We start from the raw sequence: 24,335 nt of genomic DNA, 5'->3' as shown, positions 1-24,335 counted from the left end.
CCTTTACAGTGTCTTTGCAGAAGCTTTTAAATCCAACTTATAAATTATTTCTTTCAGGTATTATGCTATGGGGTTTATATTTTAAAGCTCATCACAAAATCTGAAGTCATGTAGCTTTTATTCTATGTTTTCTTAAAGAATTTTTATAGTTTTGTGTGTTTTGCATTTAGGTTTATGATTGGTTTTAAGTTACTTTTTGTGTATAGTATAAAGCTGTATCTAAGTTCATTTCATTGCACATGAATCCCCAATTCTTTTAGCATTCTTTCTTGAAAACACTTTCCTGTCTCTATTGAACTGCATTTTCTTTGTCAAAAATTCATTGACTACGTTCTTGTAGTCTGTTTTTTTGAGTCTCTGTTCTTTTTCATTGATCTATATCTAGTATTTCCCAATACCATATTGTCTTGATTACTATAGCTTTATAGGGAGTCTTAAATGGAGTAGATTTCTTTAGAATTGTATTTGATGTTTAACAATAGAGTGACTATCAATTCTACTGTGTAAATTACCTGACCCATAACAGATACTCAATAAAGGGAAGTGATTACTATGGTTTAATAGAGATAAAGTATACATTAACCCACCTTATCCAAAATTTTATCTAGGCTTTTACATTAACTATAATAATAAAAACAGTAGCCAACATGCAATAAATGTTTATGACAGACCAGGTGCTAGTCCAAGTGCTTTATATGTATTAAGTAACTGATCACCGTAACAACCTGAAGGGAGAGATGATATTACTCTTCAGTTTAGAAATAAATAGACTTAAATACAGACAGCGTCACTCTTTTCCAAGGTCAAGAGTTTGTAAATGGTGGAGTTAGGATTTGAACCCAGGTATATATGAACAGTTGGGGAAGGGAATGCCTACCCACTCCAGTATTCTTGCCTGGAAAATTCCATTTACAGAGGAGCCTGGCAAGTTACAGTCCATTGGTCACAAAGAGTTGGACACGACTGAAGTGACTTAGCACACACACTCATGTATATGAACTGTAGAACTTATGCTCCTGTTCTCCACCCTCTCCTATCAAAGTTTGGGAAAACTATCAGGAAAAGAAAATTCCCCCAAATTCTGTCTTTGTTACTGGTCTATGGTTTTAGTAATCCTCTTAGATCTTTATAACCACACCAATTTCCCATCTTCTGCTGCTGCTACTGCTAAGTCGCTTCAGTCATGTCTGACTGTGTGTGGCCCCATAGACAGCAGCCCACCAGGCTCCCCTGTCCCTGGGATTCTCCAGGCAAGAACACTGGAGAGGGTTGCCATTTCCTTCTCCAGTCTTCTGGGATGACTCAAAATATGTTCTCTGTAAGTTCTGTGATCTAAGAGTCACTATTGCTATCCCTTGGCTTTAAAAAATTTCAGTCTCTATCCTGAGTTATGGGCTTCAATAAAGAATCTGCCTGCAATGAGAGAAACCCTGGTTTGATCCTTGGATTGGGAAGATCCCCTGAAGGAGGGCATAGCCACTCACTCCAGTATTTGTGCCTGGAGAATTCCCCAAGGACAGAGGAGCCTGGTGGGCTACAGTCCATGGGGTCACAAAAAGTTGGACCTGACCAAGCGACTAAGCACAGCACAGCACCCTGACTTATAATTAATTTGCAGTACTTTTGGAAAAATATGCTAAGTATGAGAGACTAGCAGGATGACTAAGACATTACAGCATCTCTTATTGTGTAATGTGACAGAAAAGAACTATAAAATATGCAGACGCAGACCAGAACATGCCTTTGACATACATCTGCCACTTGGATTCCTTGTATACAGGGTTTCATCCAATTTCATCCAAGAGTATCTGAGTTTCTCAAAGCAGTTTTCCAACTGGGTTTGCACCCTGATGACCATGTTACAGCCTGGATCTTTTCCAATCAGGCTGAACTTATCCCATCAATACATCCTGGTGGTACTTTATGGTTTAATCGTTAAGTCTTGTCCGACTCTTTGTGACACCATGGACTATAGCCCCATGGACTATATCCTCTGTCCATGGGATTCTCCAGGCAAGAATACTGGAATGGGTTGCCATTTCCTGCTCCAGGGGACCTTCCCAACCCAGGAATTGAACCCAGGTCTCCTACATTGCAGGCAGATTCTTTACCAACTGAGCTATGAGGGAACACATCCTAACACCAGTCAAAATGTGCCCATCTTGTTTTTCCTTCTCTGTAATTCTTAACTGACTCTGATGGGTTTACAGATAAGACAGACACTGGACCTTCATTCTTGAAAGAAAAATTCATGTACATATTATCTGTGAAATTCTGGATAAAAGGTCTTCACCCAAAGGGATGATTTTAATGACTGTGAGTTTAGAATAAATACCAATCCCAAAAGATGGAGAAAGTACTTCCTAGGTGGGCAGCACCACTCTTTGTTAAACACATGCAAGACTACCCTTGTATATTTTCTTCCTATTTACTTTTGCTTTTTCCCAAAGTGTTCTACATCTTAAAAAAAATTTTCCTTACCCTGCATCTGATCCATTTCCACAGAGTAAAGGGTCATTTTGTCCATCCAGAACATAAAAGTGACCTGTTAATATAAAGAATAAACTATTTCATATCAATCCTATTGACATTAGGGATAAATAGAATTTGTTTATCTCAGTTATTTCCAAAGTGGATACCAAAAAAGTAATTTACAAAGATGGCTTCAAGCCCACAGCTTCAACTATTTATAGTTAAAAACTCATTCAGCAACACTAAGATTAACAATGGAGCAATATTTCTTACTGTCATCTTCAATGTAATCCTTCCAGTTAAATGTGCTCATTGTTACATTAACAAATGTCCCATTTGAATTCATTGTGCCATTAAAGAAAGAGGTGGTGTTGGTTTCAAAAGCAGAATCGCTTGGGGGCCATTGTAAGCATTTATTCCGCAGGTTGCCCATGAACAGCTGCAGACCAATTAGGGCAAACACGCTCAGACAGAACACAGTCAAGATCATGACGTCAGAAAGCTTCTTCACAGACTGGATCAGGGCCCCCACGATGGTCTTTAAACCTGTGGAGAGAGAATGAGGTCAGCTGAGGAAGAGTGTCAGAAGCCACAGAGTCTTCTTAATAGTCATATACATTCTCTTTCCCCACAAACAGTTGCCTGTCTGTTTAGACACCAAAGCTTTATGGACAGCCAGATGGTTTGGGAAATGAATGAAGAGCAGATTTTTTTTATGAGCAGTGTGCTTTTGGGAGGTTTAAAATGAAAGGGTAAGTATCTAGGCAGGAAGTGTGTTTTTTTTTTTTTATGTGTAGTTTTATGTGCTGCCATGAACATGTAAAGACAAACTTGCAGTTATTTTTCATGTCACATTTTGTGTTTCAGGAGGCTGTTTCTCTCCAACCATTTTTTAATACTACCTTTCCAAGTTGCAGTGGTTTAGAGGAGAAAATAATTTTAAGATAATAAAAATCCCATGCCATGTAGTACATGCCATTCAGTAATAATCTTTTCTCCTTTGTAAGAGGAGATCCACTTTCAAAATACATCTGTAGTAAATGGGAAAATCTAAATCAGTTAGTAAAGCCATGATAGCAAAGCTTTTATAGGATGTAAAAAAGAAAACATTGCATCATAAATGCACAAAAAAGGGGGTGAGAAAGAGAGCAAAACTAGTATTTTGTATAGACACCTCATGCAATTCTCTGTTAAACTCAAAGGCTGACTTTATAAATAAATATTTAATTTCATTTGGCATCCTTGAAGATAAAAAAACAAACATAATAAGCCACAAGGCTAATGTCACATGTGTAATTTCAACCTCAGTATTATTACAGTGTATTTAAAGTCAGCCTCGGTGTTTAACCTAGCTCTCACCTGGAATGACTGAAATTGTTTTCAATGCTCGGAGAACTCTGAAGGTTCTCAACGCTGAGACATTGCCCAGGTCCACAAACTCTGTCACATATCTGTAATAGGGAGTTCACACACAAACACAATAACAGAAAAGTTGGAGATATAAGGGGTCTACCATCTTACACCAGTTACTTCTTACCTGGAATTACAGAAATAGTTTTCAGAGCTCTCAAGACTCTGAAAGTTCGAAGAGCTGAAACATTGCCTAGGTTTACAAATTCTGTTACATACCTGTAGAATTAAATCAGAGTTACTGATAGTTTTGGCAAAGTTTATACTACATAAAGAATGAAAAGTGGGTTGGTCTGGCATATAGAGCCCCTTGAATTTTACGGAAATGCTAGACTTCAGGGTGCCATGTGCTAAAAGCTGCCTTTAAGGAATAAAATTTTGTTGCTTTATTTCAATACAGTTTTCACTAATATGAACGTTTGTTTGCAAAACTAATTAAAGTACAGTTGGTGGTATTAAATTTATAGTCAATGAATAACTTCATTTTGATGAAGTAGAAGACTATGACATGAAAGTAATTCCATTTATTGCTCATTTATCAGATACATTTACCTTGCAATATATATTCTAATATGTATTCTCAAAGTATATGAGGCATATAGTTAATTTGGCTAACAAGCAAACTCTACATTTAAAATATGTCGCAACAACCTGTTTTCTACTACACCTGTTTCACGCCTTTGAGCTTAACATGGTTTTAAAACTACTCACGCCATGACTATGACACTGAAATCCAGCCAGTTCCATGGATCACGAAGGAATGTAAAATCTTCTAAGCAAAACCCTCTTGCCAAGATTTTTATAAGTGACTCAAAGGTATAGATTCCAGTGAATGTGTACCTAGGAAAAGCAGCCAAACAAAAATTAACAATTTCATTTGAACTGTTAAAATACAGCAAATCTGATTCTTTTGTGGTTTTTCCGTTCACTAAGATGGAATTCCTTATTCCCGCCTATAAAAAAATCTACTAGTTTAGTCTTAGGAGTAAAGGGTTAAACTGAAGAGCTAATATCTTCTACTAAGAGTTTGATCTTGTTTAAATATTTAGGTTTGATAGTAATAGTTTCATGTGTTTCATGGATAATCATCAGGCTTGATCCTCTAGAGTACCACTGTCCAACTGAAATTTAATACAAACTACATATATAGTTTTCAAATTTCTAGTAATCAAATAAAAAGAAGAAATGAGTAAGCTTAATTTGCATGTTATATTTTATTCAAACCAATGTGTCTAAAATGTTATCTCTTCAACAATTAAAAGTGGCCACATTTCAAGTTTCAAATTTCAAGCTGCATGTGTCTACCTTCTCCCTCACTAGACAGTGTAGCTCCAGAGATAACATTTCTTGGATTTGTTTATTTATAATAAAACATTTCATTCAGACTTCTTAATGATTAGAATAATTTGGGAGATATTTTATGTATCTAATATAAAAAATGAACTTCCCCTTTATATCCTTAAGATTCAGGCATAACGCTGTAAATCTGCTTCTCTCATACACTCACCAAAAATGTTCAGTTCATTAGTGTTCTATGTGCGTGTGTCTACACAATTACCAAAATTCAGGGATAACAAAATTCCTGAGTCTAACCTCACATCAGTTACTATCTCTATGCACTTGGGCCAAATCAGTTCAGTTCAGTTGCTCAGTCGTGTCCGACTCTTTGCGACCCCACGGACTGCAGCACGCCAGGCCTCCCTGTCCATCACCAACTCCCAGAGTTTACTCAAACTCATGTCCATTGAGTCGGTGATGCCATCCAGTCATCTCATCCTCTGTCATCCCCTTCTCCTCCTGCCTTCAATCTTTCCCAACACCAGAGTCTTTTCAAAAGAGTCAGTTCTTCGCATCAGGTGGCCGAAGTATTGGAGTTTCGGCTTCAGCATCACTGCTTCCAATGAATATTCAGGACTGATTTCCTTTAGGATGGACTGGTTGGATCTCCTTGCACTCCAAGAAACTCTCATTTAAACATGCTCAAATTCAAATTTCAGTCCCTCAAATAGTGAAATACTTTTCTGTTTGCTGTTTGGTAGAGGAGAAGGCAATGGCACCCCACTCCAGTACTCTTGTCTGGAAAATCCCATGGACGGAGGAGCCTGGTAGGCTGCAGTCCATGCGGTCGCTAAGAGTCAGACACGACTGAGCGACTTCACTTTCACCTTTCACTTTCATGCATTGGAGAAGGAAATGGCAACCCACTCCAGTGTTCTTGCCTGCAGAATCCCAGGGACGGAGTAGCCCGGTAGGCTGCCATCTATGGGGTTGCACAGAGTCAGACACGACTGAAGCAACTTAGCAGCAGCAACAGCAGCAGGAGTAAGATTAAGGTCCCTACTCCTATTTCTGTTTTTGGGAAAGGAAGAAAATTTGTGGGGACATTTGGAATAAATGGTGAGTGTTGATAGCTATCCAAGGAAGAGGGTCTTAGAGCTTAACGTTTAAGACAGCTTTGTACAGGACAGGTGTTCAGATATACCTGTTAAAAAGCTAGATTGAATGCGTCAGTGAGAATCAAGGGGACCTTGATTTTTCCTGGCTCTGACCCCACTAGGTTCTTAATCATGTTGATTCTGTCCATGTTACAAGGTGTTTTCCCCCTGTAATTTTGATATCTATAGAAATGATTTGCCTTACATATTATGACTCTCACTGTATGATATGGTCCTCGGTATGCCATCTCTCTGTATAGGGAAGATTTCTGCTATCAGTGACTTGTATTTTCTTGTCAAAACTGACTCCTCTTTTCATTGGATTCTGTTTTTTTAAGGTTTTTGTTGTTTGTTTCTTTTACTGTAATCACTTATGTTTTGCTTGTTTTCCTGCTGCCTTGCTGTCAGATGACTAGAGATAATTGATTAGGAAACCTGTGCAAAGTTTTCCAACTAAACAGTGTAAATCAAAAGCTTTTGTAAAGCTGACTTTTCATAATGGATATAGGCATCTCAAAAAATAACTTAAAAGAAAACTGCATATTCAAATAATAATACTTGTGTCCCCTTTGCTGCTGCTGCTGCTAAGTCGCTTCAGTCATGTCCGACTCTGTGAGACCCCATATAGACGGCAGCCTACCGGGCTCCGCCATCCCTGGGATTCTCCAGGCAAGAACACTGGAGTGGGTTGCCATTTCCTTTACCTGCCTTTTAATAACATTATATAAATAAATTCATACACATTTAAGTATGTCAATAATTTCTGCAGGTAAAAATACATACAGAATAGTTTTATACAGGTATATCCACTTGTTAAGCCCCAAATTGTAAATGGTAACAGAATTCTGTTAAAGGGCTTGTCTCAACATAAGAACTGGATTCTCTACTAGAATGATTTCTAGGGAGCTTTTTCAATCTACTGTCAAAAAAGTCTTTAATTTGTTAAATCACTGATGAGTGATGGCTTAGAATGATTCTGTAAATTCTCATAGAAATCTATAAAAAACAGAAATGAAAGTGTCAGTATTTGTTATAATAGCTTGTCTCCTATTGGACATTACTTTAAAAATATAATGGTAAAAACATACAATTTTCTTTTTCACTAAAACCTGATCATTGTATTAGCCCATTACATAAATAGACGGTCTAAGCTAAACACCTTCTGATTCACTAAGAAAAAAAAAAAAGCATGTTTCTTTCACAAATAATCTTATATGTGATTGACAATTTGGGGAATAATGCTGTTATAATGCAAAGATTTTTAGTTAAAGCACAGTTTTCCTCAGCACTTTAATGTTTTGAAATAATCAGGGGCACCTTTTCCTTCACACTTATATACAATATCCTAAGCAATAAAAGACCTTAATACTACTGCAGAAAAATCGACAGATGTTCCTTCTTTCGTGCAAGCAGGGTGTAGTTTAACATGCCCAAAATACTGTGCTTAGACCTTTCACTCTGTATTAAAATATTGAATCAAATGTTTTACTTTGATGATATCATTGCCAGGGTCTCCATTTCAAGGGAGGAAGGACAAGGCCCAGGTCTAAGACTGCAGAGAGGTTGCTGGCTAAGACTTTAGGTACAAATGTCCACAGAGATTTAACTGGGCAAGTGTCTTTTTATTGGGATTGTTATGTTTTTTTATTAGCATTATAATTACAAAGTTTTAAAAGTTTTGAGAGATCTGTCCATAATCACGTTTTCTCCTTAAGCCTTGTTATTATTTGAATAGGGTTTTGCAAAGACATTTTGCTTCCTTTACAGATTTGTGATGTTTCTAGTACACATGTGTGTCTAAATAATCTATGTATCTAAATATAACAAAATATCAAAATAACTTAAACACCTAAGTGTGTTTTTTTTAAATGTACCTATTTAGTGTATAAATGAATTTCCTAGTGATATAGAGCTAAACACCTAAATCAATTTTATCAGAATATAACAGTAGTAGTAATATAGTAGAATAAAATAATTTTATTTATGCTCAAATGGTCATTGTATTTTATCTAAAATTCATAATTGTGATTCAATCTTAACTTTTATGATAAATGATTATTTAGCTTCAGTTCAGTCACTCAGTCATGTCTGACTCTTTGCGACCCATGAATCGCAGTACGCAAGGAAGGCCTCCCTGTCCATCACCAACTCCCGGAGTTCATTCAAACTCATGTCCATCGAGTCGGTGATAGCATCCAGCCATCTCATCCTCTGTTGTTCCCTTCTCCTCCTGCCCCCAATCCCTCCCAGCATCAGAGTCTTTTCCAGTGAGTCAACTCTTCATATGAGGTGGCCAAACTACTGGGGTTTCAGCTTTAGCATCATTCCTTCCAAAGAACACCCAGGACTGATCTCCTTTAGAATGGACTGGTTGGATCTTCTTGAAGTCCAAGGGACTCTCAAGAGTCTTCTCCAACACCACAGTTCAAAAGCATCAATTCCTTGATGCTTAGCTTTCTTCACAGACCAACTCTCACATCCATATATGACTACTGGAAAAACCATAGCCTTGACTAGATGGACCTTTGTTGGCAAAGTCATGTCTCTGCTTTTGAATATGCTATCTAGGTTGGTCATAACTTTCCTTCCAAGGAGTAAGTGTCTTTTAATTTCATGGCTGCAATCACCATCTGCAGTGATTTTGGAGCCCCCCAAAATAAAGTCTGCCACTATTTCCACTGTTTCCCCATCTATTTGCCATGAAGTGATGGGACCAGGTGCCATGATCTTAGTTTTCTGAATGTTGAGCTTTAAGCCAACTTTTTCACTCTCCACTTTCACTTTCAGCAAGACGCTTTTGAGTTCCTCTTCACTTTCTGCCATAAGGGTGGTGTCATCTGCATATCTGAGATTATTGATATTTCTCCTTGCAATCTTGATTCCAGCTTGTGCTTCTTCCAGCCCAGCGTTTCTCATGATGTACTCTGCATAGAAGTTAAATAAGCAGGGTGACAATATACAGCCTTGACGTACTCCTTTTCCTATTTGGAACCAGTCTGTTGTTCCATGTCCAGTTCTAACTGTTGCTTCTTGACCTACATATAGGTTTCATTTAATAACCTTTCTTAATCAAATGCTATCATTTGTTGAAAGAAATATGTATCTCATAGGAGAAATATGCCCCCCCCAAAAAATTCCCTTGTTTTTCCATATTATGCAAATAATAGTTTCTTAGAAGTGTTTAGTTTGACTTCAAAAAGTGGAAACCATAAGTCAGACCATAATTTAAAGGAGATTGCTAGAGAATTTGAGTGTGCATTTCTCATTCCAAGAAATCATTTTTACTTACTCTACATTCTTTGTCCAGTCTGGAGGATTACTCAAGGTCATAAATACACAGTTGGTCAAGATAGTGCACATGATAAGCATGCTGAATAAAGTAGATTATAGTTAAGGAATAAATGCTAGTACAATATTGTGGCCATTTACAAATAATCCAATGCAAAAAAAACCAAGTTACCTGTAAAATTAATTTTACTTATTTGTTTTAAAACAGTGACAAAGAAAAAAACGAAACTCTGAAGTCTGTCATATATTCTTTGTATTCTTGGTTCGTTGTTTTTTTATTTTGCATCATTCCCTCACAAAACTGAATTCAATAGAAAGAGATCTCTGTTTGAAGCAAATGGGAATTTTCTAGTGTAAGTCTAAAAGTTATACTTCAGCTACCCTTTAAAATTTCCACTGATGGACAAAAAGTTAATGAATGGAAATATAATAAACCTGAGAATGTATATCCCTGTGTATTCAAGGATTACATTGATTGATTCTACTGTAATTAGGAACTCTAGTAGCCTTACAGTGATGGAACTTGTTCCTTTAGCATTTACCACATAAGAATAAAGGGAGAGACAAATTCTGCTAGTGAGCTAGTTTTATTTTCTAGCTTTTTATTTTCACTTGCGAGTATAGGAACTTATCAGGACATTTAATTATCTTTCTGTATCTTGTCCTTACCATACCTAAACACACACTGTTTTTAAACCTTTCTAAGAATTAGCTGTAATGATTTTTCTTAGAATTTCAACCCAGACTTCACTCTAAGAAAACTTATGATTACATTTTTTGAAGTAAATCTTTCTGTTTTAAAATGTAAATACTTTCCAGTATCAAACCATAAACTGGGAGAATTCAAAAGCACTTCAAAAGGCTATCCGTGCTCTTTTCCCTGTCTCTAGGTTAACCCTGTCTCTTTTGTCTCTCTTTTAGTTTTTACGTTGACCTGTTTTGAATCTGTTTGTATAAGATGCCTATTTTGGATCACTGCCTCTGAAGATCATCTAGTTTATTATCACTTCTTGAGAGTTTTCTTGAAATCCACACCTATTATGTCATTTTACATATAGTTTTTGACTATCATTGTAAGTAGTTTTAAGTTCAATGATTTTTAAATAGATATTATCAATCAGATGCATAGTAGTTTAATAAATATTTACTGAAGGAAGAAAAGAAGAAGAAGAAAGGAAAGAAAGTCCAGGTGATGAAGATACAGAACCAATTAAGGCAAAAAAATTTGAACGTTTGGAATATAGATAATAATACTAAGCACAGGAGGCTATGTTTCTTTAATGATGGTTATATATGGTCTAATTGAGGTTAATAAAAGTTTGAAGGAGATTTGCTGTTGTTCCTGCTACACAGTGTGTTTCATTTACTATCATAGTTTTCTTTTTACTACTAGAATCATAATTGTTATTCTACAATAATCTTGTTATAAAGAGCAGAAAATCAGTGAGTACAATAGATTAAATAACAAGGTTACCAATTAATCTGAAAGAATTATATATATATTATAAAAAGAATAACATTCTTTATAAAATCAGCTACTAGAAACAACATTTTAGACAATTCACATAAAAAGGATATGAATGTACCAAAATCTTAATAGCAATTTTCCTAATAGGGTTTAGTGGAGTTAAAATATACAAGGCAGAGGTGGCACTGAATCGGAAAATTGCCTTCCCTTTATTCAATACTATAAAAGTCTGAAAAAGAACACATGAGAAAAAATTACTAGATTAGACATGTGGCTTATACGAAGAGCTTACACACATAAAAACTTTTTACCTGATTTGTTTGAACTTGTTTAAGCCAGTTTGTATAAGTATAAACATATTAGATATCACTTTTTCTCCCCTAAATTAACATATAACTACAAATAAAGATACAATGTACTATTATCTAATCTGTCTCTCAGGTATCAATTTCCCAATTTAAACTGATGATCCTACACAAAATTTGTATCAAGTTGTAAATTAACTTTGTGGACTCTAATTCTATTTAAGGCTTACCATCTGTCCCCAGTTTTGGTAACTTTTCAGATTATTCTGTACATACTGGTATTAAAATAATCTTTTATAAATATTTTAATTATATCAAATCTTTTAACTCCAAAGTTTATGAAGCTATTTTTCCCTGTGGTAGTTGTCCTACTTTAAAATGTTTAAACAGGCTGAATAAACTGGTTTTGCTGGTTCTATAGATCTGTTGTAATACTGAGAAGGACCAGCCACATTAAGAATTAGGCTGAAATGCATCATTTCAAAGGGCATTCTGTCGCTAAATTCCTATGACCTGAACCCTATAATCATCAATTTAGCATTTAAGCTGGGCTTTCCTGATGACTCAGATGGTAAAGAATCTGCCTGTAATGCAGGTCCAATCCTTGGGTTGGGAGGAACCCCTGGAGAAGGGAATGGCTATCCACTTCAGTATTCTTGGGACTTCCCTGGTGGCTCAGATGGTGATTACCTACTAGGTCTCTCTGGAATCATCTTTTATTTCTTTTCCCACCAAAGCACCTTTGTTCCAGCCAATTCAATTCACTTGTCAATCCCACTTACTATCAACTTCTCACTCTGATTCTCAAGATGAGTGTCATAGAATCCGAGAGGAAGGAGGCACCTGAGAGGTCATGTAATGCAAACTTACTTTTGTTCAGGTCCATAACAGACCTGACAATATGGTTCCATCTACAATAACCCACTCTTATATCAAATGTTCTTAGTTCTGTCCACATGTTAGAATCTCCTGGGGTGATTTTAAAATGCTGTTATATGGGATCCACCCGAGAACAACAGAATTAATTTCTGGAGGATGGGCATAGACAATGGTATGTTAAACATTTTCCCCTAGTGATTCTATATGCAGCCACGGGTTGAAAATCCCTACTCTCCAGGAATGTCGTCAGCTGTCAAAATCATCTCCACCATTATGTCTTTCCAGATAAATCACACTGCCTTTTGATCACTCCCCAATTGTTTCCCTTTTCCAGTAAGTCTTGGTATATTAATATACACACATTGGCATGCTGCTTGTAATTATAGTCAAGCAGCAATTATTTGTAGAGTTCATTCCACTGAGGACTAGCTTAGAAGTTGTTATAAATCATTGAGCATAAAGAACCAGTTACCTACTTTTTTTTTTCATTTTGTTTTTACACAGCATTTAATAGCCTGGTTTGCAAATAAACTCTTGTTTCAGTTAAATGTGAGTTTACCTTTAAGTTGCTATTTACTTTTAAGATATCTATTCTATATAACTGTTTAGTTATGAATATGTTTTCACTATTCTCAAGTTTTACACGATCAATTTGAATGCCATTAAAATGCATTGCGATGTTGCTTATATGATTAAAATAACTAAGGGCTGTATCCTAGACATTCATGTTCACTGACAACATGCTCTGTTTGAATTGAATATTGTGAGTGTAATATTTACATTTAGTGAATAGAAAATATTTATATATAAGTGTAAAGCATAGAGAAAGCGACTTCTCTGCATGTTGCCTTTTTGTATTCAAGACCATAGACCTAACCAACTATTTTCTATGAACTATAATCTATAGATTTGAAAAATGCTTTGATAAGGGAAAATAAGCTATTCTTTACTAGCACTGAGATTATTCACAAGGGAGAGTGGGCACTGGGATGCCTGCTCTTGAAACACAATGCATTAAAGGATTTTTGAATTCATAGGATTAAATCATTTAATATTATAGTCAAGCAATCTGGGTCTGTTTAGATATTCAATGACAGCAATAACATGTAAAGTTTACCACAGTTTAAGGTGCATTTACTCATTTTTTTTTTTAAACAATATCCCTGAAAAAGCCAACTGTAACATTGAGAGGATTTTATTTTGAAAAATCTCCAAGGTCAGAGTGAACAGAAATGAACTGTTTCTTTAAACATGGAAGCCTCGCCTCTTCCCATAAGATTAGCCTTTGCAGTACTAATGGGATTAAAAATGACATGCCAAGGGCATCTTCAGTGAATTTACTGATTCTGGGATAAAGCAGACCTTAAGAACACAATCCCAGTTTATTTCTGGAGAACAACCCCTCACAGAAAGAAAATCTTGGGTTCTGAGAAGTGAAGAATAAAAGGTTGTTGTCCTGAATGGTGAACAAATGACAAGAAAGGCATTTGAAATTTGGGGCTCTTTTGTTGAGAGATATATTGAAGCTGAAAATTATTTGAGAGAATGACTGATAAATAGAGGAGAGATCAATAGTGTCAATTCCAAAATCTGTTCTCCAAGAAATAGTAAGAAATGATGTGACTTAAGAAAATAGTACTAGATATTGCTACTAAGGTGATGAGTGTTATATCTGAAAGTATGTTAAACTGGTTATTATCTACTTTGGAATGGTGCTTGCTTCTTTTTCCCGGGTAAATGTACATTTTACAGGTTCACTAAAGTTTTTACTACTTAAGGCAAGAATAAGTTCTCTGAGTAGAACCATATCCATCAGAGAATTGAAAATTATGTAACTAATTTTTAAAAACATTTTCTTTCATTATATGATAAACACAGTATATAGCTTTGCTTAGTGATTAAGAGCTCTGGAGCCTGACTGCCTAGGCTCAAATCCTAATTCATCACTTACGGAGTGTTAACTTTGGGCAAGTTACGTAACCTCTCTGTGCTTCACTTCCCCATCTATACAATGAGGTAAATGTAGTACATGCCTTGTTTTTTGTTGAATATTACATAAGTTATACGAGTTAAAGCACTCAAACAATACCTGACAAAGTATGAGCATAGCAAATTTTAGCTATTACCATAATCACTGTCACTAGTCTCAAGTTTCATCTGATCAATTTGAATGCCATTAAAATGCATTGTGATTTTGCTTATATGATTCAATTAGGTATGCAAAATTATAACATTAATTGATGGAATCAAAGTTTCATAATGCTTTATAATTTTAAGACGCCTTTCACCTGTAATTATTCCATATAATTAACAAGCTTTATACCATATTTTACATTCCAGAACTTCTCCATTAGCTTCTTACATTAGCTCCTTCTGTCCCAAGAGCTATTTTCTTCAATAGCCCTTCAGCCTTCATCCTTATAGACTCATCATAAAGGAAAGCAGGGCAAAGAACAGTATACACTCTAGATGTCTCTTAAGATGAGTCATGGCCATTATGAATAAATATGGGTTCTACTCTTGTTGTCAGGCAGGGAGGCAATAAAAACTGACTTTGTTAGCACATAGGGAGCAATTCTGTTTCCTAGCGGCAGCCTCACGTTAACCAAGCTTGAAAGCCTGATATGAAGTTAAAATGCCAATCTATTTATATACAACCAGATAGATCACTGTCACATGGGTTGGAATAATTGCTGTAACAGAGCCAGCACATTCTTTCCTTTAAGCAGATGTACGGGAAGACGAATTTTAATAAGATACTCTTTGTTGAGCATGGAGTCCAAATAAGCAGACTTAATTAATTAATATGGATGTTTGACGACATCTCGATTAGGTGGCACAGTGTAGGCCCTCCCCAGTGAAGTGACTTTCTGAGAGGAAAGTACTTTCAGGACTACTACTAACTGAAAATCTGTCTCCCTGAAAAAATGTTAATATTTTTCTTCATTATTCTCTTTTGCCCCTCCTTAATTTTACCAATTCCCTATCTTAAGGATATGTAAAATTCCTTTAAGTAGCAAATACTTTTAATCATGTCAAAGTATAAGTCATACCGTCATCTCTTGAAGGCATCTTTGCAAATATATAGTTTGAATCAATAATTTCCAGAGGAGAATTTTCTTCTAGTTTCTTGGGGAATATCTCACTTGCATCATCTATATGTAATAATACAGTAACTAAATTTCAAAATTTTCTTTACCAATTCTATAGTAAAGTACTGGAATAAATTACTTTTAGAACTATATGAATGTATATTATATGCCACCTTTCATGCAGCTAGTTTAAAAGGAAACAGAAAGAATCTGTACTTTAACATTATCCTCTGTATGTACATAGTTTCAGAAGCATTCCTTCAGAGCAATAGGGCTAGTTCCAGGTCTGAATGGTTGTCAGTTCCTTTAGCCATCGTTGATCTTATAAGTTGTATGCTGCTTAAAGAATACAGTTTCTTTAGCCATTCCTTTTAAAAGGGCTGGCTTTGACTAATAAAAGTGCTCATTTTTTCCTTTAATCTGTAAGCCAATAACTCTTGGTGATATTAATGTTTCTTTAGTTTCTACATGGGCCAGTTTTTATGTCTGTGAATGTGAAATATAAATCATGGTTGTAAGCTGCCAAAATACCTAATTAGAGAGCACACAATCTATCATGAATTCTTTATACTTCCTATAAAATACTGCACAGTTGGTTTAACATAAAAAACTAGCTAATTCTGACAGAATTATATGGTTATTATAGTATTAGAAAGACACAGTCATAATTGTTGATTTAAACCATATATAGTTGGAAAAACTTGAGTTTCTGTTTCGGTTTTTTTGTCTTCTGTTCTTGACATTTTTTTTTTTCTGAGTGATGTTTTAACAACATATAGGTGTTCTGGAATCTAGCCTGTCACAGATTAAGTTTAAGAGAAACTCCCAATCAGGTTACTGGACGCCCAAAAAATGTATCTTTGGGTGAACATTTTTTTCTATCTTCCTATAGGAGGATGCTAAATAAAAGATTATTTATTACCCTCTAGACTACAAATCTATCGTGAAGAAACCTCAAGTCAAAGAACTGAACTAAAAAATAAGGATATGTACCCTGTAACTCTTCTTTCACACAGCTATTATTCTGTTGTCTACTATGTGTTTAAATATGTCACCAATAATAGATGTTTTGCTTTGTTGGTGTCAATTTTAATTTTGTCAATATCAGTGACTGTGAAATTGTAGAAATGGTTCATCTCTATATCACTTCACTTTGGCCAGATCTTGACTTCCTTTCTTATGTTTCTGCTCATTATATTGTACTTAAAAATAAGTGGAAATAAGTGTTATAAAATCTTAAACAATAGAAAACTTATGGTGCAGTGTATCCATGAGCCCCAGAAAAGTATATTAAAGTTCCAAGTTAAAAACTTATGGGAAGGATAAAATCAACACTCACTTTCTTATTGATATAGTAGGGGTCCAAGTCCTCCAGCGGCTCTGACACCATCCCTGGAGGGATATCTCCGTAAATGAATGGAAGATTCTTTCCAGCCTCCAAGTCACTGTTTGGCTTTGGTTCGTTCTCTTCATCATTGTCTTGTTCTCTCTTGGGTTTCTTGGCTTTCTCTTCTGCAGCACGTTTTTCGATAGCAGCAAGAGATTCTCTAGTAAAAAGGCGGAAGCTTTCAGGTCCTGGGGGTACCAACAGTGCCTGTGCCATCTTTTCATCCTGCACATTTAATTACGTTTAGCTTCTTGCATAAGAATAGCCTGCATTTTAAAAAAATGCATGAGGGTTAGGAAAGCAAGAGAATGAGAGAGATTAAGAAAATCAACCAAGATGTTATTTAATATTTCTTGTATTAATTATTTAACGTAAACACTAAGTAATGCTTTTCATGCTGCACTACAAATTTTAACTTAGAAATATCATCCAATCTAATTTTCAATAAGACTTTATATGTCTGTTCTGATACCTTTACACCAACGCATAGTAAACATTTGGTAAAGATTAGTGCCAAGAATGCTTGTCGATAAGATTACTTAGGGACCCATTATTTCTCTCCCTCCTCTTTTTATCATATCTTACTAACACTCCAAAGAAAAATATCCTGGTGACAATACAGTGGTATACCGCCGACTCATAAAATCTCAGGGTAGGAAAAGAATTTTGTGTAACCCAACCACTGTTCTAATTACCAGCATCATTGAACACTGGTTCTAAGGCAAGGTCTGACTGTCAGCATCGACAGAGAAGTCAAAGCTGTTTCCTTTTAGCTTTTCACTTAGGTTCCTCCTGAGGTATCTTCTGAAGCAATACTTTTCCTGTCTGCTCCTCTTTAAGTATTCCAGGACAGTTTTCATCTTCCTGAATCTTTCATTTGGTGTAGAGTAGTAAAGGAATGGACTATGGAGCCAGATTCCTTCTTTTCTAAACCCTGGCTGTCACTGTTGAGAGGCATGACTTTAAAAATGTAACCCCTCAGTGCTTCAGTCTTCATCTATAAAATGGGGATAATATGAGTACTGAACCCCTCAGGTTAGTAAGGAATTAATAAATTAATTTGCATTAAATATTTAGACTAGTTTCCAGAATTAGCAAGCATTGTGTTAGTGTCAGTGATCGTAATCTAATTATCATTAGTTCCTTCCTTCAACCTTTTCCTCTGTTGTGGTTTCAAGCATCTTTGCAATTCAAGCCACTGTTCTTTAAATAAGGTCCTAACTTGCTGGAACTACAGCTGATTGTGGAGCTTCAGGAATGGACTGGGGAGTGCAGAGTACAGGGGGACATTCACACACGCCTACCCCATTGCTGGAAGAGGAAAGGAGGAGACAAGGCAGACATGTAGAGAGGACCTGCTCAATTTCCCAGGGGAGGGAAGAAATTCTATCTGCTGGAAATGTGACAGAACTGTCAGAAATACAGGAAATCAGCTAAATTTTGAAACATGAGTTAGCAGTTATTTTATTTTGCATTGTGCCAAGGATCTCATTTTAAAAATCCATATAGAAAATAGAAACAATAACAATGAAATGCAATGAGTACATCAGTCATCTTGTAGAATGATCTACAACCATGGCATCAGAATAATCATGGAAGTCATCTGTGATATTTCCCTATCCCCAGACACCTACCTTCCTCTGCCCCCTCACTTACTCTAGTCACCATAGTAGTTTATCCCTAAATGGCATTCTAATTCTTGGCAGTCCGTTGCATGGAGATAGTGAGTTTCCAGAGAAGGAGAAATTCTAGATCTTATAGTGACATAAGAAAAATAGTGACTCAAAAAAATGTATGTTTTTGGAGTGTATATCTGAATTACTGGTTCCCAGATCTGTCCCAGTGACAAAAAATATTTTAATACCTATGTCTTTCCATTGAATTCATATTCATAGTATGATATGATCATTATATTTCCTGCTATTATGAAGGTATATTCCAGATAAGTTATAAATTATCAGACTTGTTAAAAAATTGTGCGATATCCCCTACTAGTTCTGAAAAAAGAACTTCTGATTTGTGATGGGACAAGGCTCTTTCTTATGCTCCATCAAGTGGTATATGGATCAGAAGGTTTGGAAACAGTTATTCTGCTTTACTTGAAAATCAATCAGCTCTCTATTTTGTGCCTTCTAAATTCATGGTAGATGCACAAAGTAGAATGAATGGTTTCAGCCATTTTATGTTAAATCCAATGGCGACATAGTCATTTCAACTCTAGGCAGCTGTGGAATAATCACAGCGTTTGTACTTTTCAGTGGGGAAGGAGTTTGCCTTTAACTGAAAGCCTTAAATAACCAGGGATGTGTAATCCACCTGTCTCTGATCACCTGTCATGAATTGAATGGATAAGGGTTCTTCCCAAGTGCTAAATGAAAATGACAAAGCATGAGAAAAATATCTTTAAAATTTTCTGTGGAACTTGGTTGCTCTCTTAAGGGACAAGAAAGGTTGCTTTTGTAGTTAAGCATTTACTTGAACTGATTTTGGTTTCTTTATTGACAGTGGGATGAAAACCTTGCCGCAGTTGGTTTCAGAGTCTGTGAGTACTGAGTTTGTGGTATTGAGTTTGTCATTTAATCTTCCTCAACCTCTTTAAAGTACCTGCCTGCCAATGCAGGAGACAAAAGGGATGCGGGTTTGATCCCTGTGTCAGAAAGATCCCCTGGAGTAGGAAAATGGTAACCCACTCCAGTGTTCTTGCCTGGAGAATTTCATGGACAGAGGAGCCTGGTGGGGCCCCCAGTCTGTGGGGTTGCAAAGAGCTGGACACAACTGAGCACACACAAGCAAGCAACCTCATTGACATCGAAATACCTTATCATATATGTGGCAACACTTTTCCATAAAGAAATAACTACTTTTACTCATTTAATTAGAGTCTCCTGGCTCCTGAATTCTAAAATGAAATTATTTTAAACATATCTAATGTAGAAAATCTTCCAGTAATCTTTATAAATGACTTTGATTTCTCTGAGATGACACAAAAAAAGGTACCATCACAAAATCATGACAATTTATTTTAAAATAAATAATTTATCTTCGTTCACTTATCAGGGGCCAGAATAAAGATCTCGAGTCTTGATCAAAAGGAAGTAAAGACGTCTCTTTGAAATTACCATGCTGGTGTCTCTAAATCCTGAGAAGACAGTCCAGCTCTAGACTCTCAGCTTTTTGTCTGCAAGGAGACCTAGGGTTTGCTCAGTATTTGGGTAGGCTGAGACATTAAAGATTATAGTGAACAGAGTTACTTGGGGCTTCACCTATAGTGTTGCTATTTAGAAACCTCTTGTAGTTCTTCAGTAGTTCTATTTTAATTTTTTTCTATTCTTTCTTGTTCTTTGTGAGCTTATTATACTGAGCTCTTACATAACTTTATATTCCTATTAGGACAGACTTTAAAAAATTAATTCCTGCTGATGCCTTGGTGTGGAATATCTATTATTAATGAATATATATGCATTATAATTTATTAAAACACATCAAATTTTCTCTAGAACTGTCCTTGCAAGGACAAAAAAGGAGAAAAGATCTGAGGAGATGATCTCTTTGATTAAAAACTCTATGTTTGTTAATGTGTATCAATAAAAAAAATGCATCCTTCTGTTAATCAAGAAAGACTGTGGTTCAGAATATCTTATTACAGGGATGGATGACAGAATTTCAAACCTGGAAGGAAACTTAGGGTCATTTATTTAGGAAATATTTATTGAGGGACCACTCTGTATCAACACTGTGCTTGAACTAGGTACCCATAGTCTCTGCCTTCAAGGAATTGACTGTCCATTGGGAGAGACAGATTTTTATACTAATAATTATAATATAATCTTATATAACTGGTTATTGTCTGAGGTGCATTAAAGGGAGGAGTTTATTCTACCCAGGGAAGGGCATGGTTAAGACAAGTTTTCCGAAGGAAGTGATATTAGGGTAAGTTTTGTAGACTGGTTGGAATGTGACCAGCAGTGGTAGATGGGGGAAGGTGGGAGGAAGCCATATCAGTAGAGACCTATTAGGTAGGCAGGGGGGAAGCACGTATATGGACCCAGAAATAACAGAGCGTGGATTGTTTGGGAAGAATTAACTATAAGAAGTTCATTATGGGTGGAAGTCAACCTGCCTAAAAGGGAGTGGAAAAATAAAGGAATGGAATTTATGCAGGATATAGATCACCAAAGGCCTCATTCAGCACGCTAAGGAAAGCTGTAGGTGGGACACGCATGATCACTTTAAGATTGGAAAGATGGTGGCAGTACGAAGGATGGACAGATAGGGAGTGATCCTAGAGCCATGGTTTTTAAACATTTTGGTTTCAGGATCCCTTAATGCTCTTAAAATTATAGGTGACTTCAAAGAGCTTTTGTTTAAGAGGAGACTTATCTATCCATATTTACTGTACTAAAAATTAGAATAGAAAATTTAAAAACATGTCTTGATTAACTTAATATGTTTACATATAAAACAGATTTTTAATGAAAACACCTTAATATACCAATCATGTTTCAAAATGAAAAGAATTGAGTGAGAAGAATGAACTTGTTTTACGTTTGGGCAAATCTCTTTACTGTCTGACTTAATGGAATATAGCTAGATTCTCATATCTGCTTAAGAATTCAATCTGTTGAGATATGTTGTTTTGATTAAAGTACAAGAAGAAAATCCCCTCACAAATATGTAGTTGGAAAATAGGGAGCATTTCAATTTCTTTATGAAGCAATTGTGAACATTTTTCTTTGATAAACATTTAAAACTCTACAAATGGTAGTTTCTTAAATTAGTTTTGATGTGGAATCTAAAACTATCAGTGAACTTCTGATTGATCTTGCCCTTTGGATGGATTTTGTACCATCCTGCACAGATCATTTGGAAAATATCAGCACATTGCTATGCAGATTTTCCAAATTTTGACCAACTTTATTATGTAAGATTCAAAAATAGCATTTGTTAATATCACCATTGATCTCTAGAGAAGATCATAATGTATCGGGAGACTGTCAAGCTCCCAGTTCAGTTCAGTTCAGTTGCTCAGTCGTGTCCGACTCTTTGCAGCCCCATGAACTGCAGCACGCTAGGCCTCCCTGTCCATCACCAACTCCCAGAGTTTACTCAAACTCATGTCCATTGAGTCGGTGATGCCATCCAACCATCTCATCCTCTGTCGTCCCCTTCTCTTTCCCAGCATCAGGGTCTTTTCAAATAAGTCAGTTCTCCCAGCTTCAGGTTTTCCAGAATTCCAATTTCCCCTTGAAAGCTCCAATTTTAACATCGACAACAACTGCTATCATTTGCTTTCCCTGAAGTGACAGGTTTTTCCTTTATTCACTTTTGAGAAAATATGTGCCAAATATCCAAGTCTGAATAACCAGAGTTTGTCAGTTCTTTCTGTCAAGTGGAAATGGTGTTCCGTGAAAAAGTAATGCGCATTCAGTTCTTGACTGAAACAGTCACACAACTCTTTTCCTTGAGACAGCTTTAGTGCTCAGTCCACAGAGGAAATGCTTTCTGTATTCTTTCCCTATCATCATACAGAATATTAAAAATAAGTGTTCTATAGGGTCAAGATTTAATAAAACTAATAATTTTTACTGCCTCATCAAAGATGTTCTTATGCGAACCGGCATTTTTTTTTTTTTTCCTTACCAAAAATTGTGGTGAAGAAAACAAGGACTCCTCCTACAGTTTGGTGCCACTGCCTTGATTCCTGCTCAGGCGTTAGCAGTTCTACTTCCATGACTTTAGCACTATAGGTGCAAACATCTGAGCAGTGAAAAAAGGCAAATGTCAATTTGGTGTTTTTTAAGAAAATAGTTTAGACCTCACAGACACTCTGAAGCGAACTCAGGAACAGCCCCGTGTCTGAAACCACCCTTTGAGAACAGCCTCCCTAAAAGGAAGCAGATGGACACCAGTGGTTTAAAGCAAAGGGCAAGAGAATTTTATTGTAGCTTTACTACTTGAGGGTGTGGACTTGGCGGTCAGGACTGCATTCAAGCCCTGGCTCCACTATGTTCTAGCAATGTGATAATTTTTTTTTTTTTATTCTTCATACTCGCCAGGTTCCCTATGAAGGTAATGAGAGCAATGACAGCACATACTTCATAGAGTTAATGTTAGCCTTTAAATGAGAAAATGCACTGAAAGCTGAGCAGGTGCCTGGAGGATAGAAGGTCTTCAATAAGTTAGAGAGAAAACAAACCATGGCTGGAGGTTTGTACTGAAGGCACAATTAGGAAGAGAAAACCAATGAGATTTTGTGATGATTTGATATGAAGGGTGAAGAAGAGTTATGGGGTCAAGTTCATCTCCAGATTTCTGGTTTAAGACTCAAGTTTAACCCAACCAAGAAGTAGAGGTTTGTAGGAATAAATTCTGCTTGAGTTTTATTTAGTTTGAGATGCCTGTGAGACAACTGGATGTATATTTATCTGAGACTCAAGAAAGCTGTCTGGGCTTTCTTCTGGGTAAATGTTGATTAAGGAGTCACCAGTTAAAGCTGACAGAGAAGGCAATGGCATCCCACTCCAATACTCTTGCCTGGAAAATCCCATGGACGGAGGAGCCTGGTGGGCTGCAGTCCATGGGGTCGCTAAGAGTCAGAGATGACTGAGTGACTTCACTTTCACTTTTCACTTTCATGCATTGGAGAAGGAAATGGCAACCCACTCCAGTGTTCTTGCCTGGACCAGGGATGGGGGAGCCTGGTGGGCTGCCGTCTATGGGATTCCACAGAGTTGGACACAACTGAAGTGACTTAGCAGCAGCAGCATGAAAGCTGAAGAATACACAGTACATTATTTAGGAAAAAATTGGAAATATGAAGAAGCAGGACTCTTGTGATTACCATTTTTTAAGGAGAGGGAACACAGAGGATATTAGACAGTGAAATTAGAACAGTTATATAGATGCCAAAAGAGGAATTTCTAAGGAGTTAATTAAAAGGCATGCATTGGATATGACAAAAAGTCCAGCTACCTGCCTTTAAAATAAATGAGGAACAGGCACAGAGAAGTAAAGTAATCTTCATTGAAGTATCTGTCTATTGACAAACACAGATTGTTGCCCTAAAGCGACACGTTTTCCGTACATTCTGTTCTTGACTGATTTTTCCTATTATTGTTGACATTTGTTATCTTGAATCTTACTATTGTGTGATTTGATATTAAAGATCTAAGCTGTGTATAAGTACAGAAAAATAGATTTGTGTAACCCAGTTCAGTTTTCCAGGTTCACATATCTGTGTGCTGTGATACTAACATAAGCTGCTGAAAACATGTAAAACCAACGAATACAATGAGTACAAAATTAATAACTGTTAGTGAATCAGAATCTGAGAAAAATGGCACAGTAAATATTTGAGATATGCCATAGCACTACCGCAGCAGAAACAAAAGTATTTTTTCCACTAGTCATTTAGCCCGTGAAGTCTCATCTTGCCTAATTTTCCAGAACAGAAGACAGTTTGGTGAATTGTATTGGTCTATAGCCTGTTAGTATCAATAGTCTCTCTCCGTCTCTCTCTGTAGGGATTTTTATAATTATGTTACAGACAAAATCAATTAGTTCTGGTCTATTTCCATGGAAACTGAATTATGTCAGAGG

At 36.2% G+C, this 24,335-nt stretch overlaps 1 protein-coding gene and 1 long non-coding RNA gene across 2 annotated transcripts in view; one reads left to right on the top strand and one right to left on the bottom strand.

Annotated features, from left to right (window-relative positions):
- The window catches only part of LOC129646362 (sodium channel protein type 3 subunit alpha), a 91,364-nt gene extending 74,371 nt beyond the window's left edge, over nucleotides 1-16,993 (bottom strand). The window contains exons 1-7 of the mRNA XM_055572395.1: nucleotides 16,689-16,993; nucleotides 11,184-11,302; nucleotides 9,607-9,696; nucleotides 4,594-4,722; nucleotides 4,010-4,101; nucleotides 2,746-3,018; nucleotides 2,482-2,545 (exon numbers count right to left, since the gene is read on the bottom strand). Coding sequence (XP_055428370.1) covers nucleotides 2,482-2,545; nucleotides 2,746-3,018; nucleotides 4,010-4,101; nucleotides 4,594-4,722; nucleotides 9,607-9,696; nucleotides 11,184-11,302; nucleotides 16,689-16,952 — 1,031 coding nt within the window. The 5' untranslated portion in view covers nucleotides 16,953-16,993. The remainder of the gene's footprint in view (nucleotides 1-2,481; nucleotides 2,546-2,745; nucleotides 3,019-4,009; nucleotides 4,102-4,593; nucleotides 4,723-9,606; nucleotides 9,697-11,183; nucleotides 11,303-16,688) is intronic.
- A 3,634-nt stretch (nucleotides 16,994-20,627) lies between these two features.
- The window catches only part of LOC129647705 (uncharacterized), a 28,433-nt gene continuing 24,725 nt past the window's right edge, over nucleotides 20,628-24,335 (top strand). Inside the window, exon 1 of the long non-coding RNA XR_008712450.1 lies at nucleotides 20,628-20,666. This is a non-coding gene — a long non-coding RNA (uncharacterized LOC129647705). The remainder of the gene's footprint in view (nucleotides 20,667-24,335) is intronic.

This window comes from Bubalus kerabau, chromosome 3, assembly GCF_029407905.1.
Source record: "Bubalus kerabau isolate K-KA32 ecotype Philippines breed swamp buffalo chromosome 3, PCC_UOA_SB_1v2, whole genome shotgun sequence".
In the NCBI taxonomy this organism is placed as follows: Eukaryota; Metazoa; Chordata; class Mammalia; order Artiodactyla; family Bovidae; genus Bubalus; species Bubalus kerabau.
Note: the sequence above shows the minus strand (reverse complement) of the source record. Positions and strands in the feature narration are given on the sequence as shown.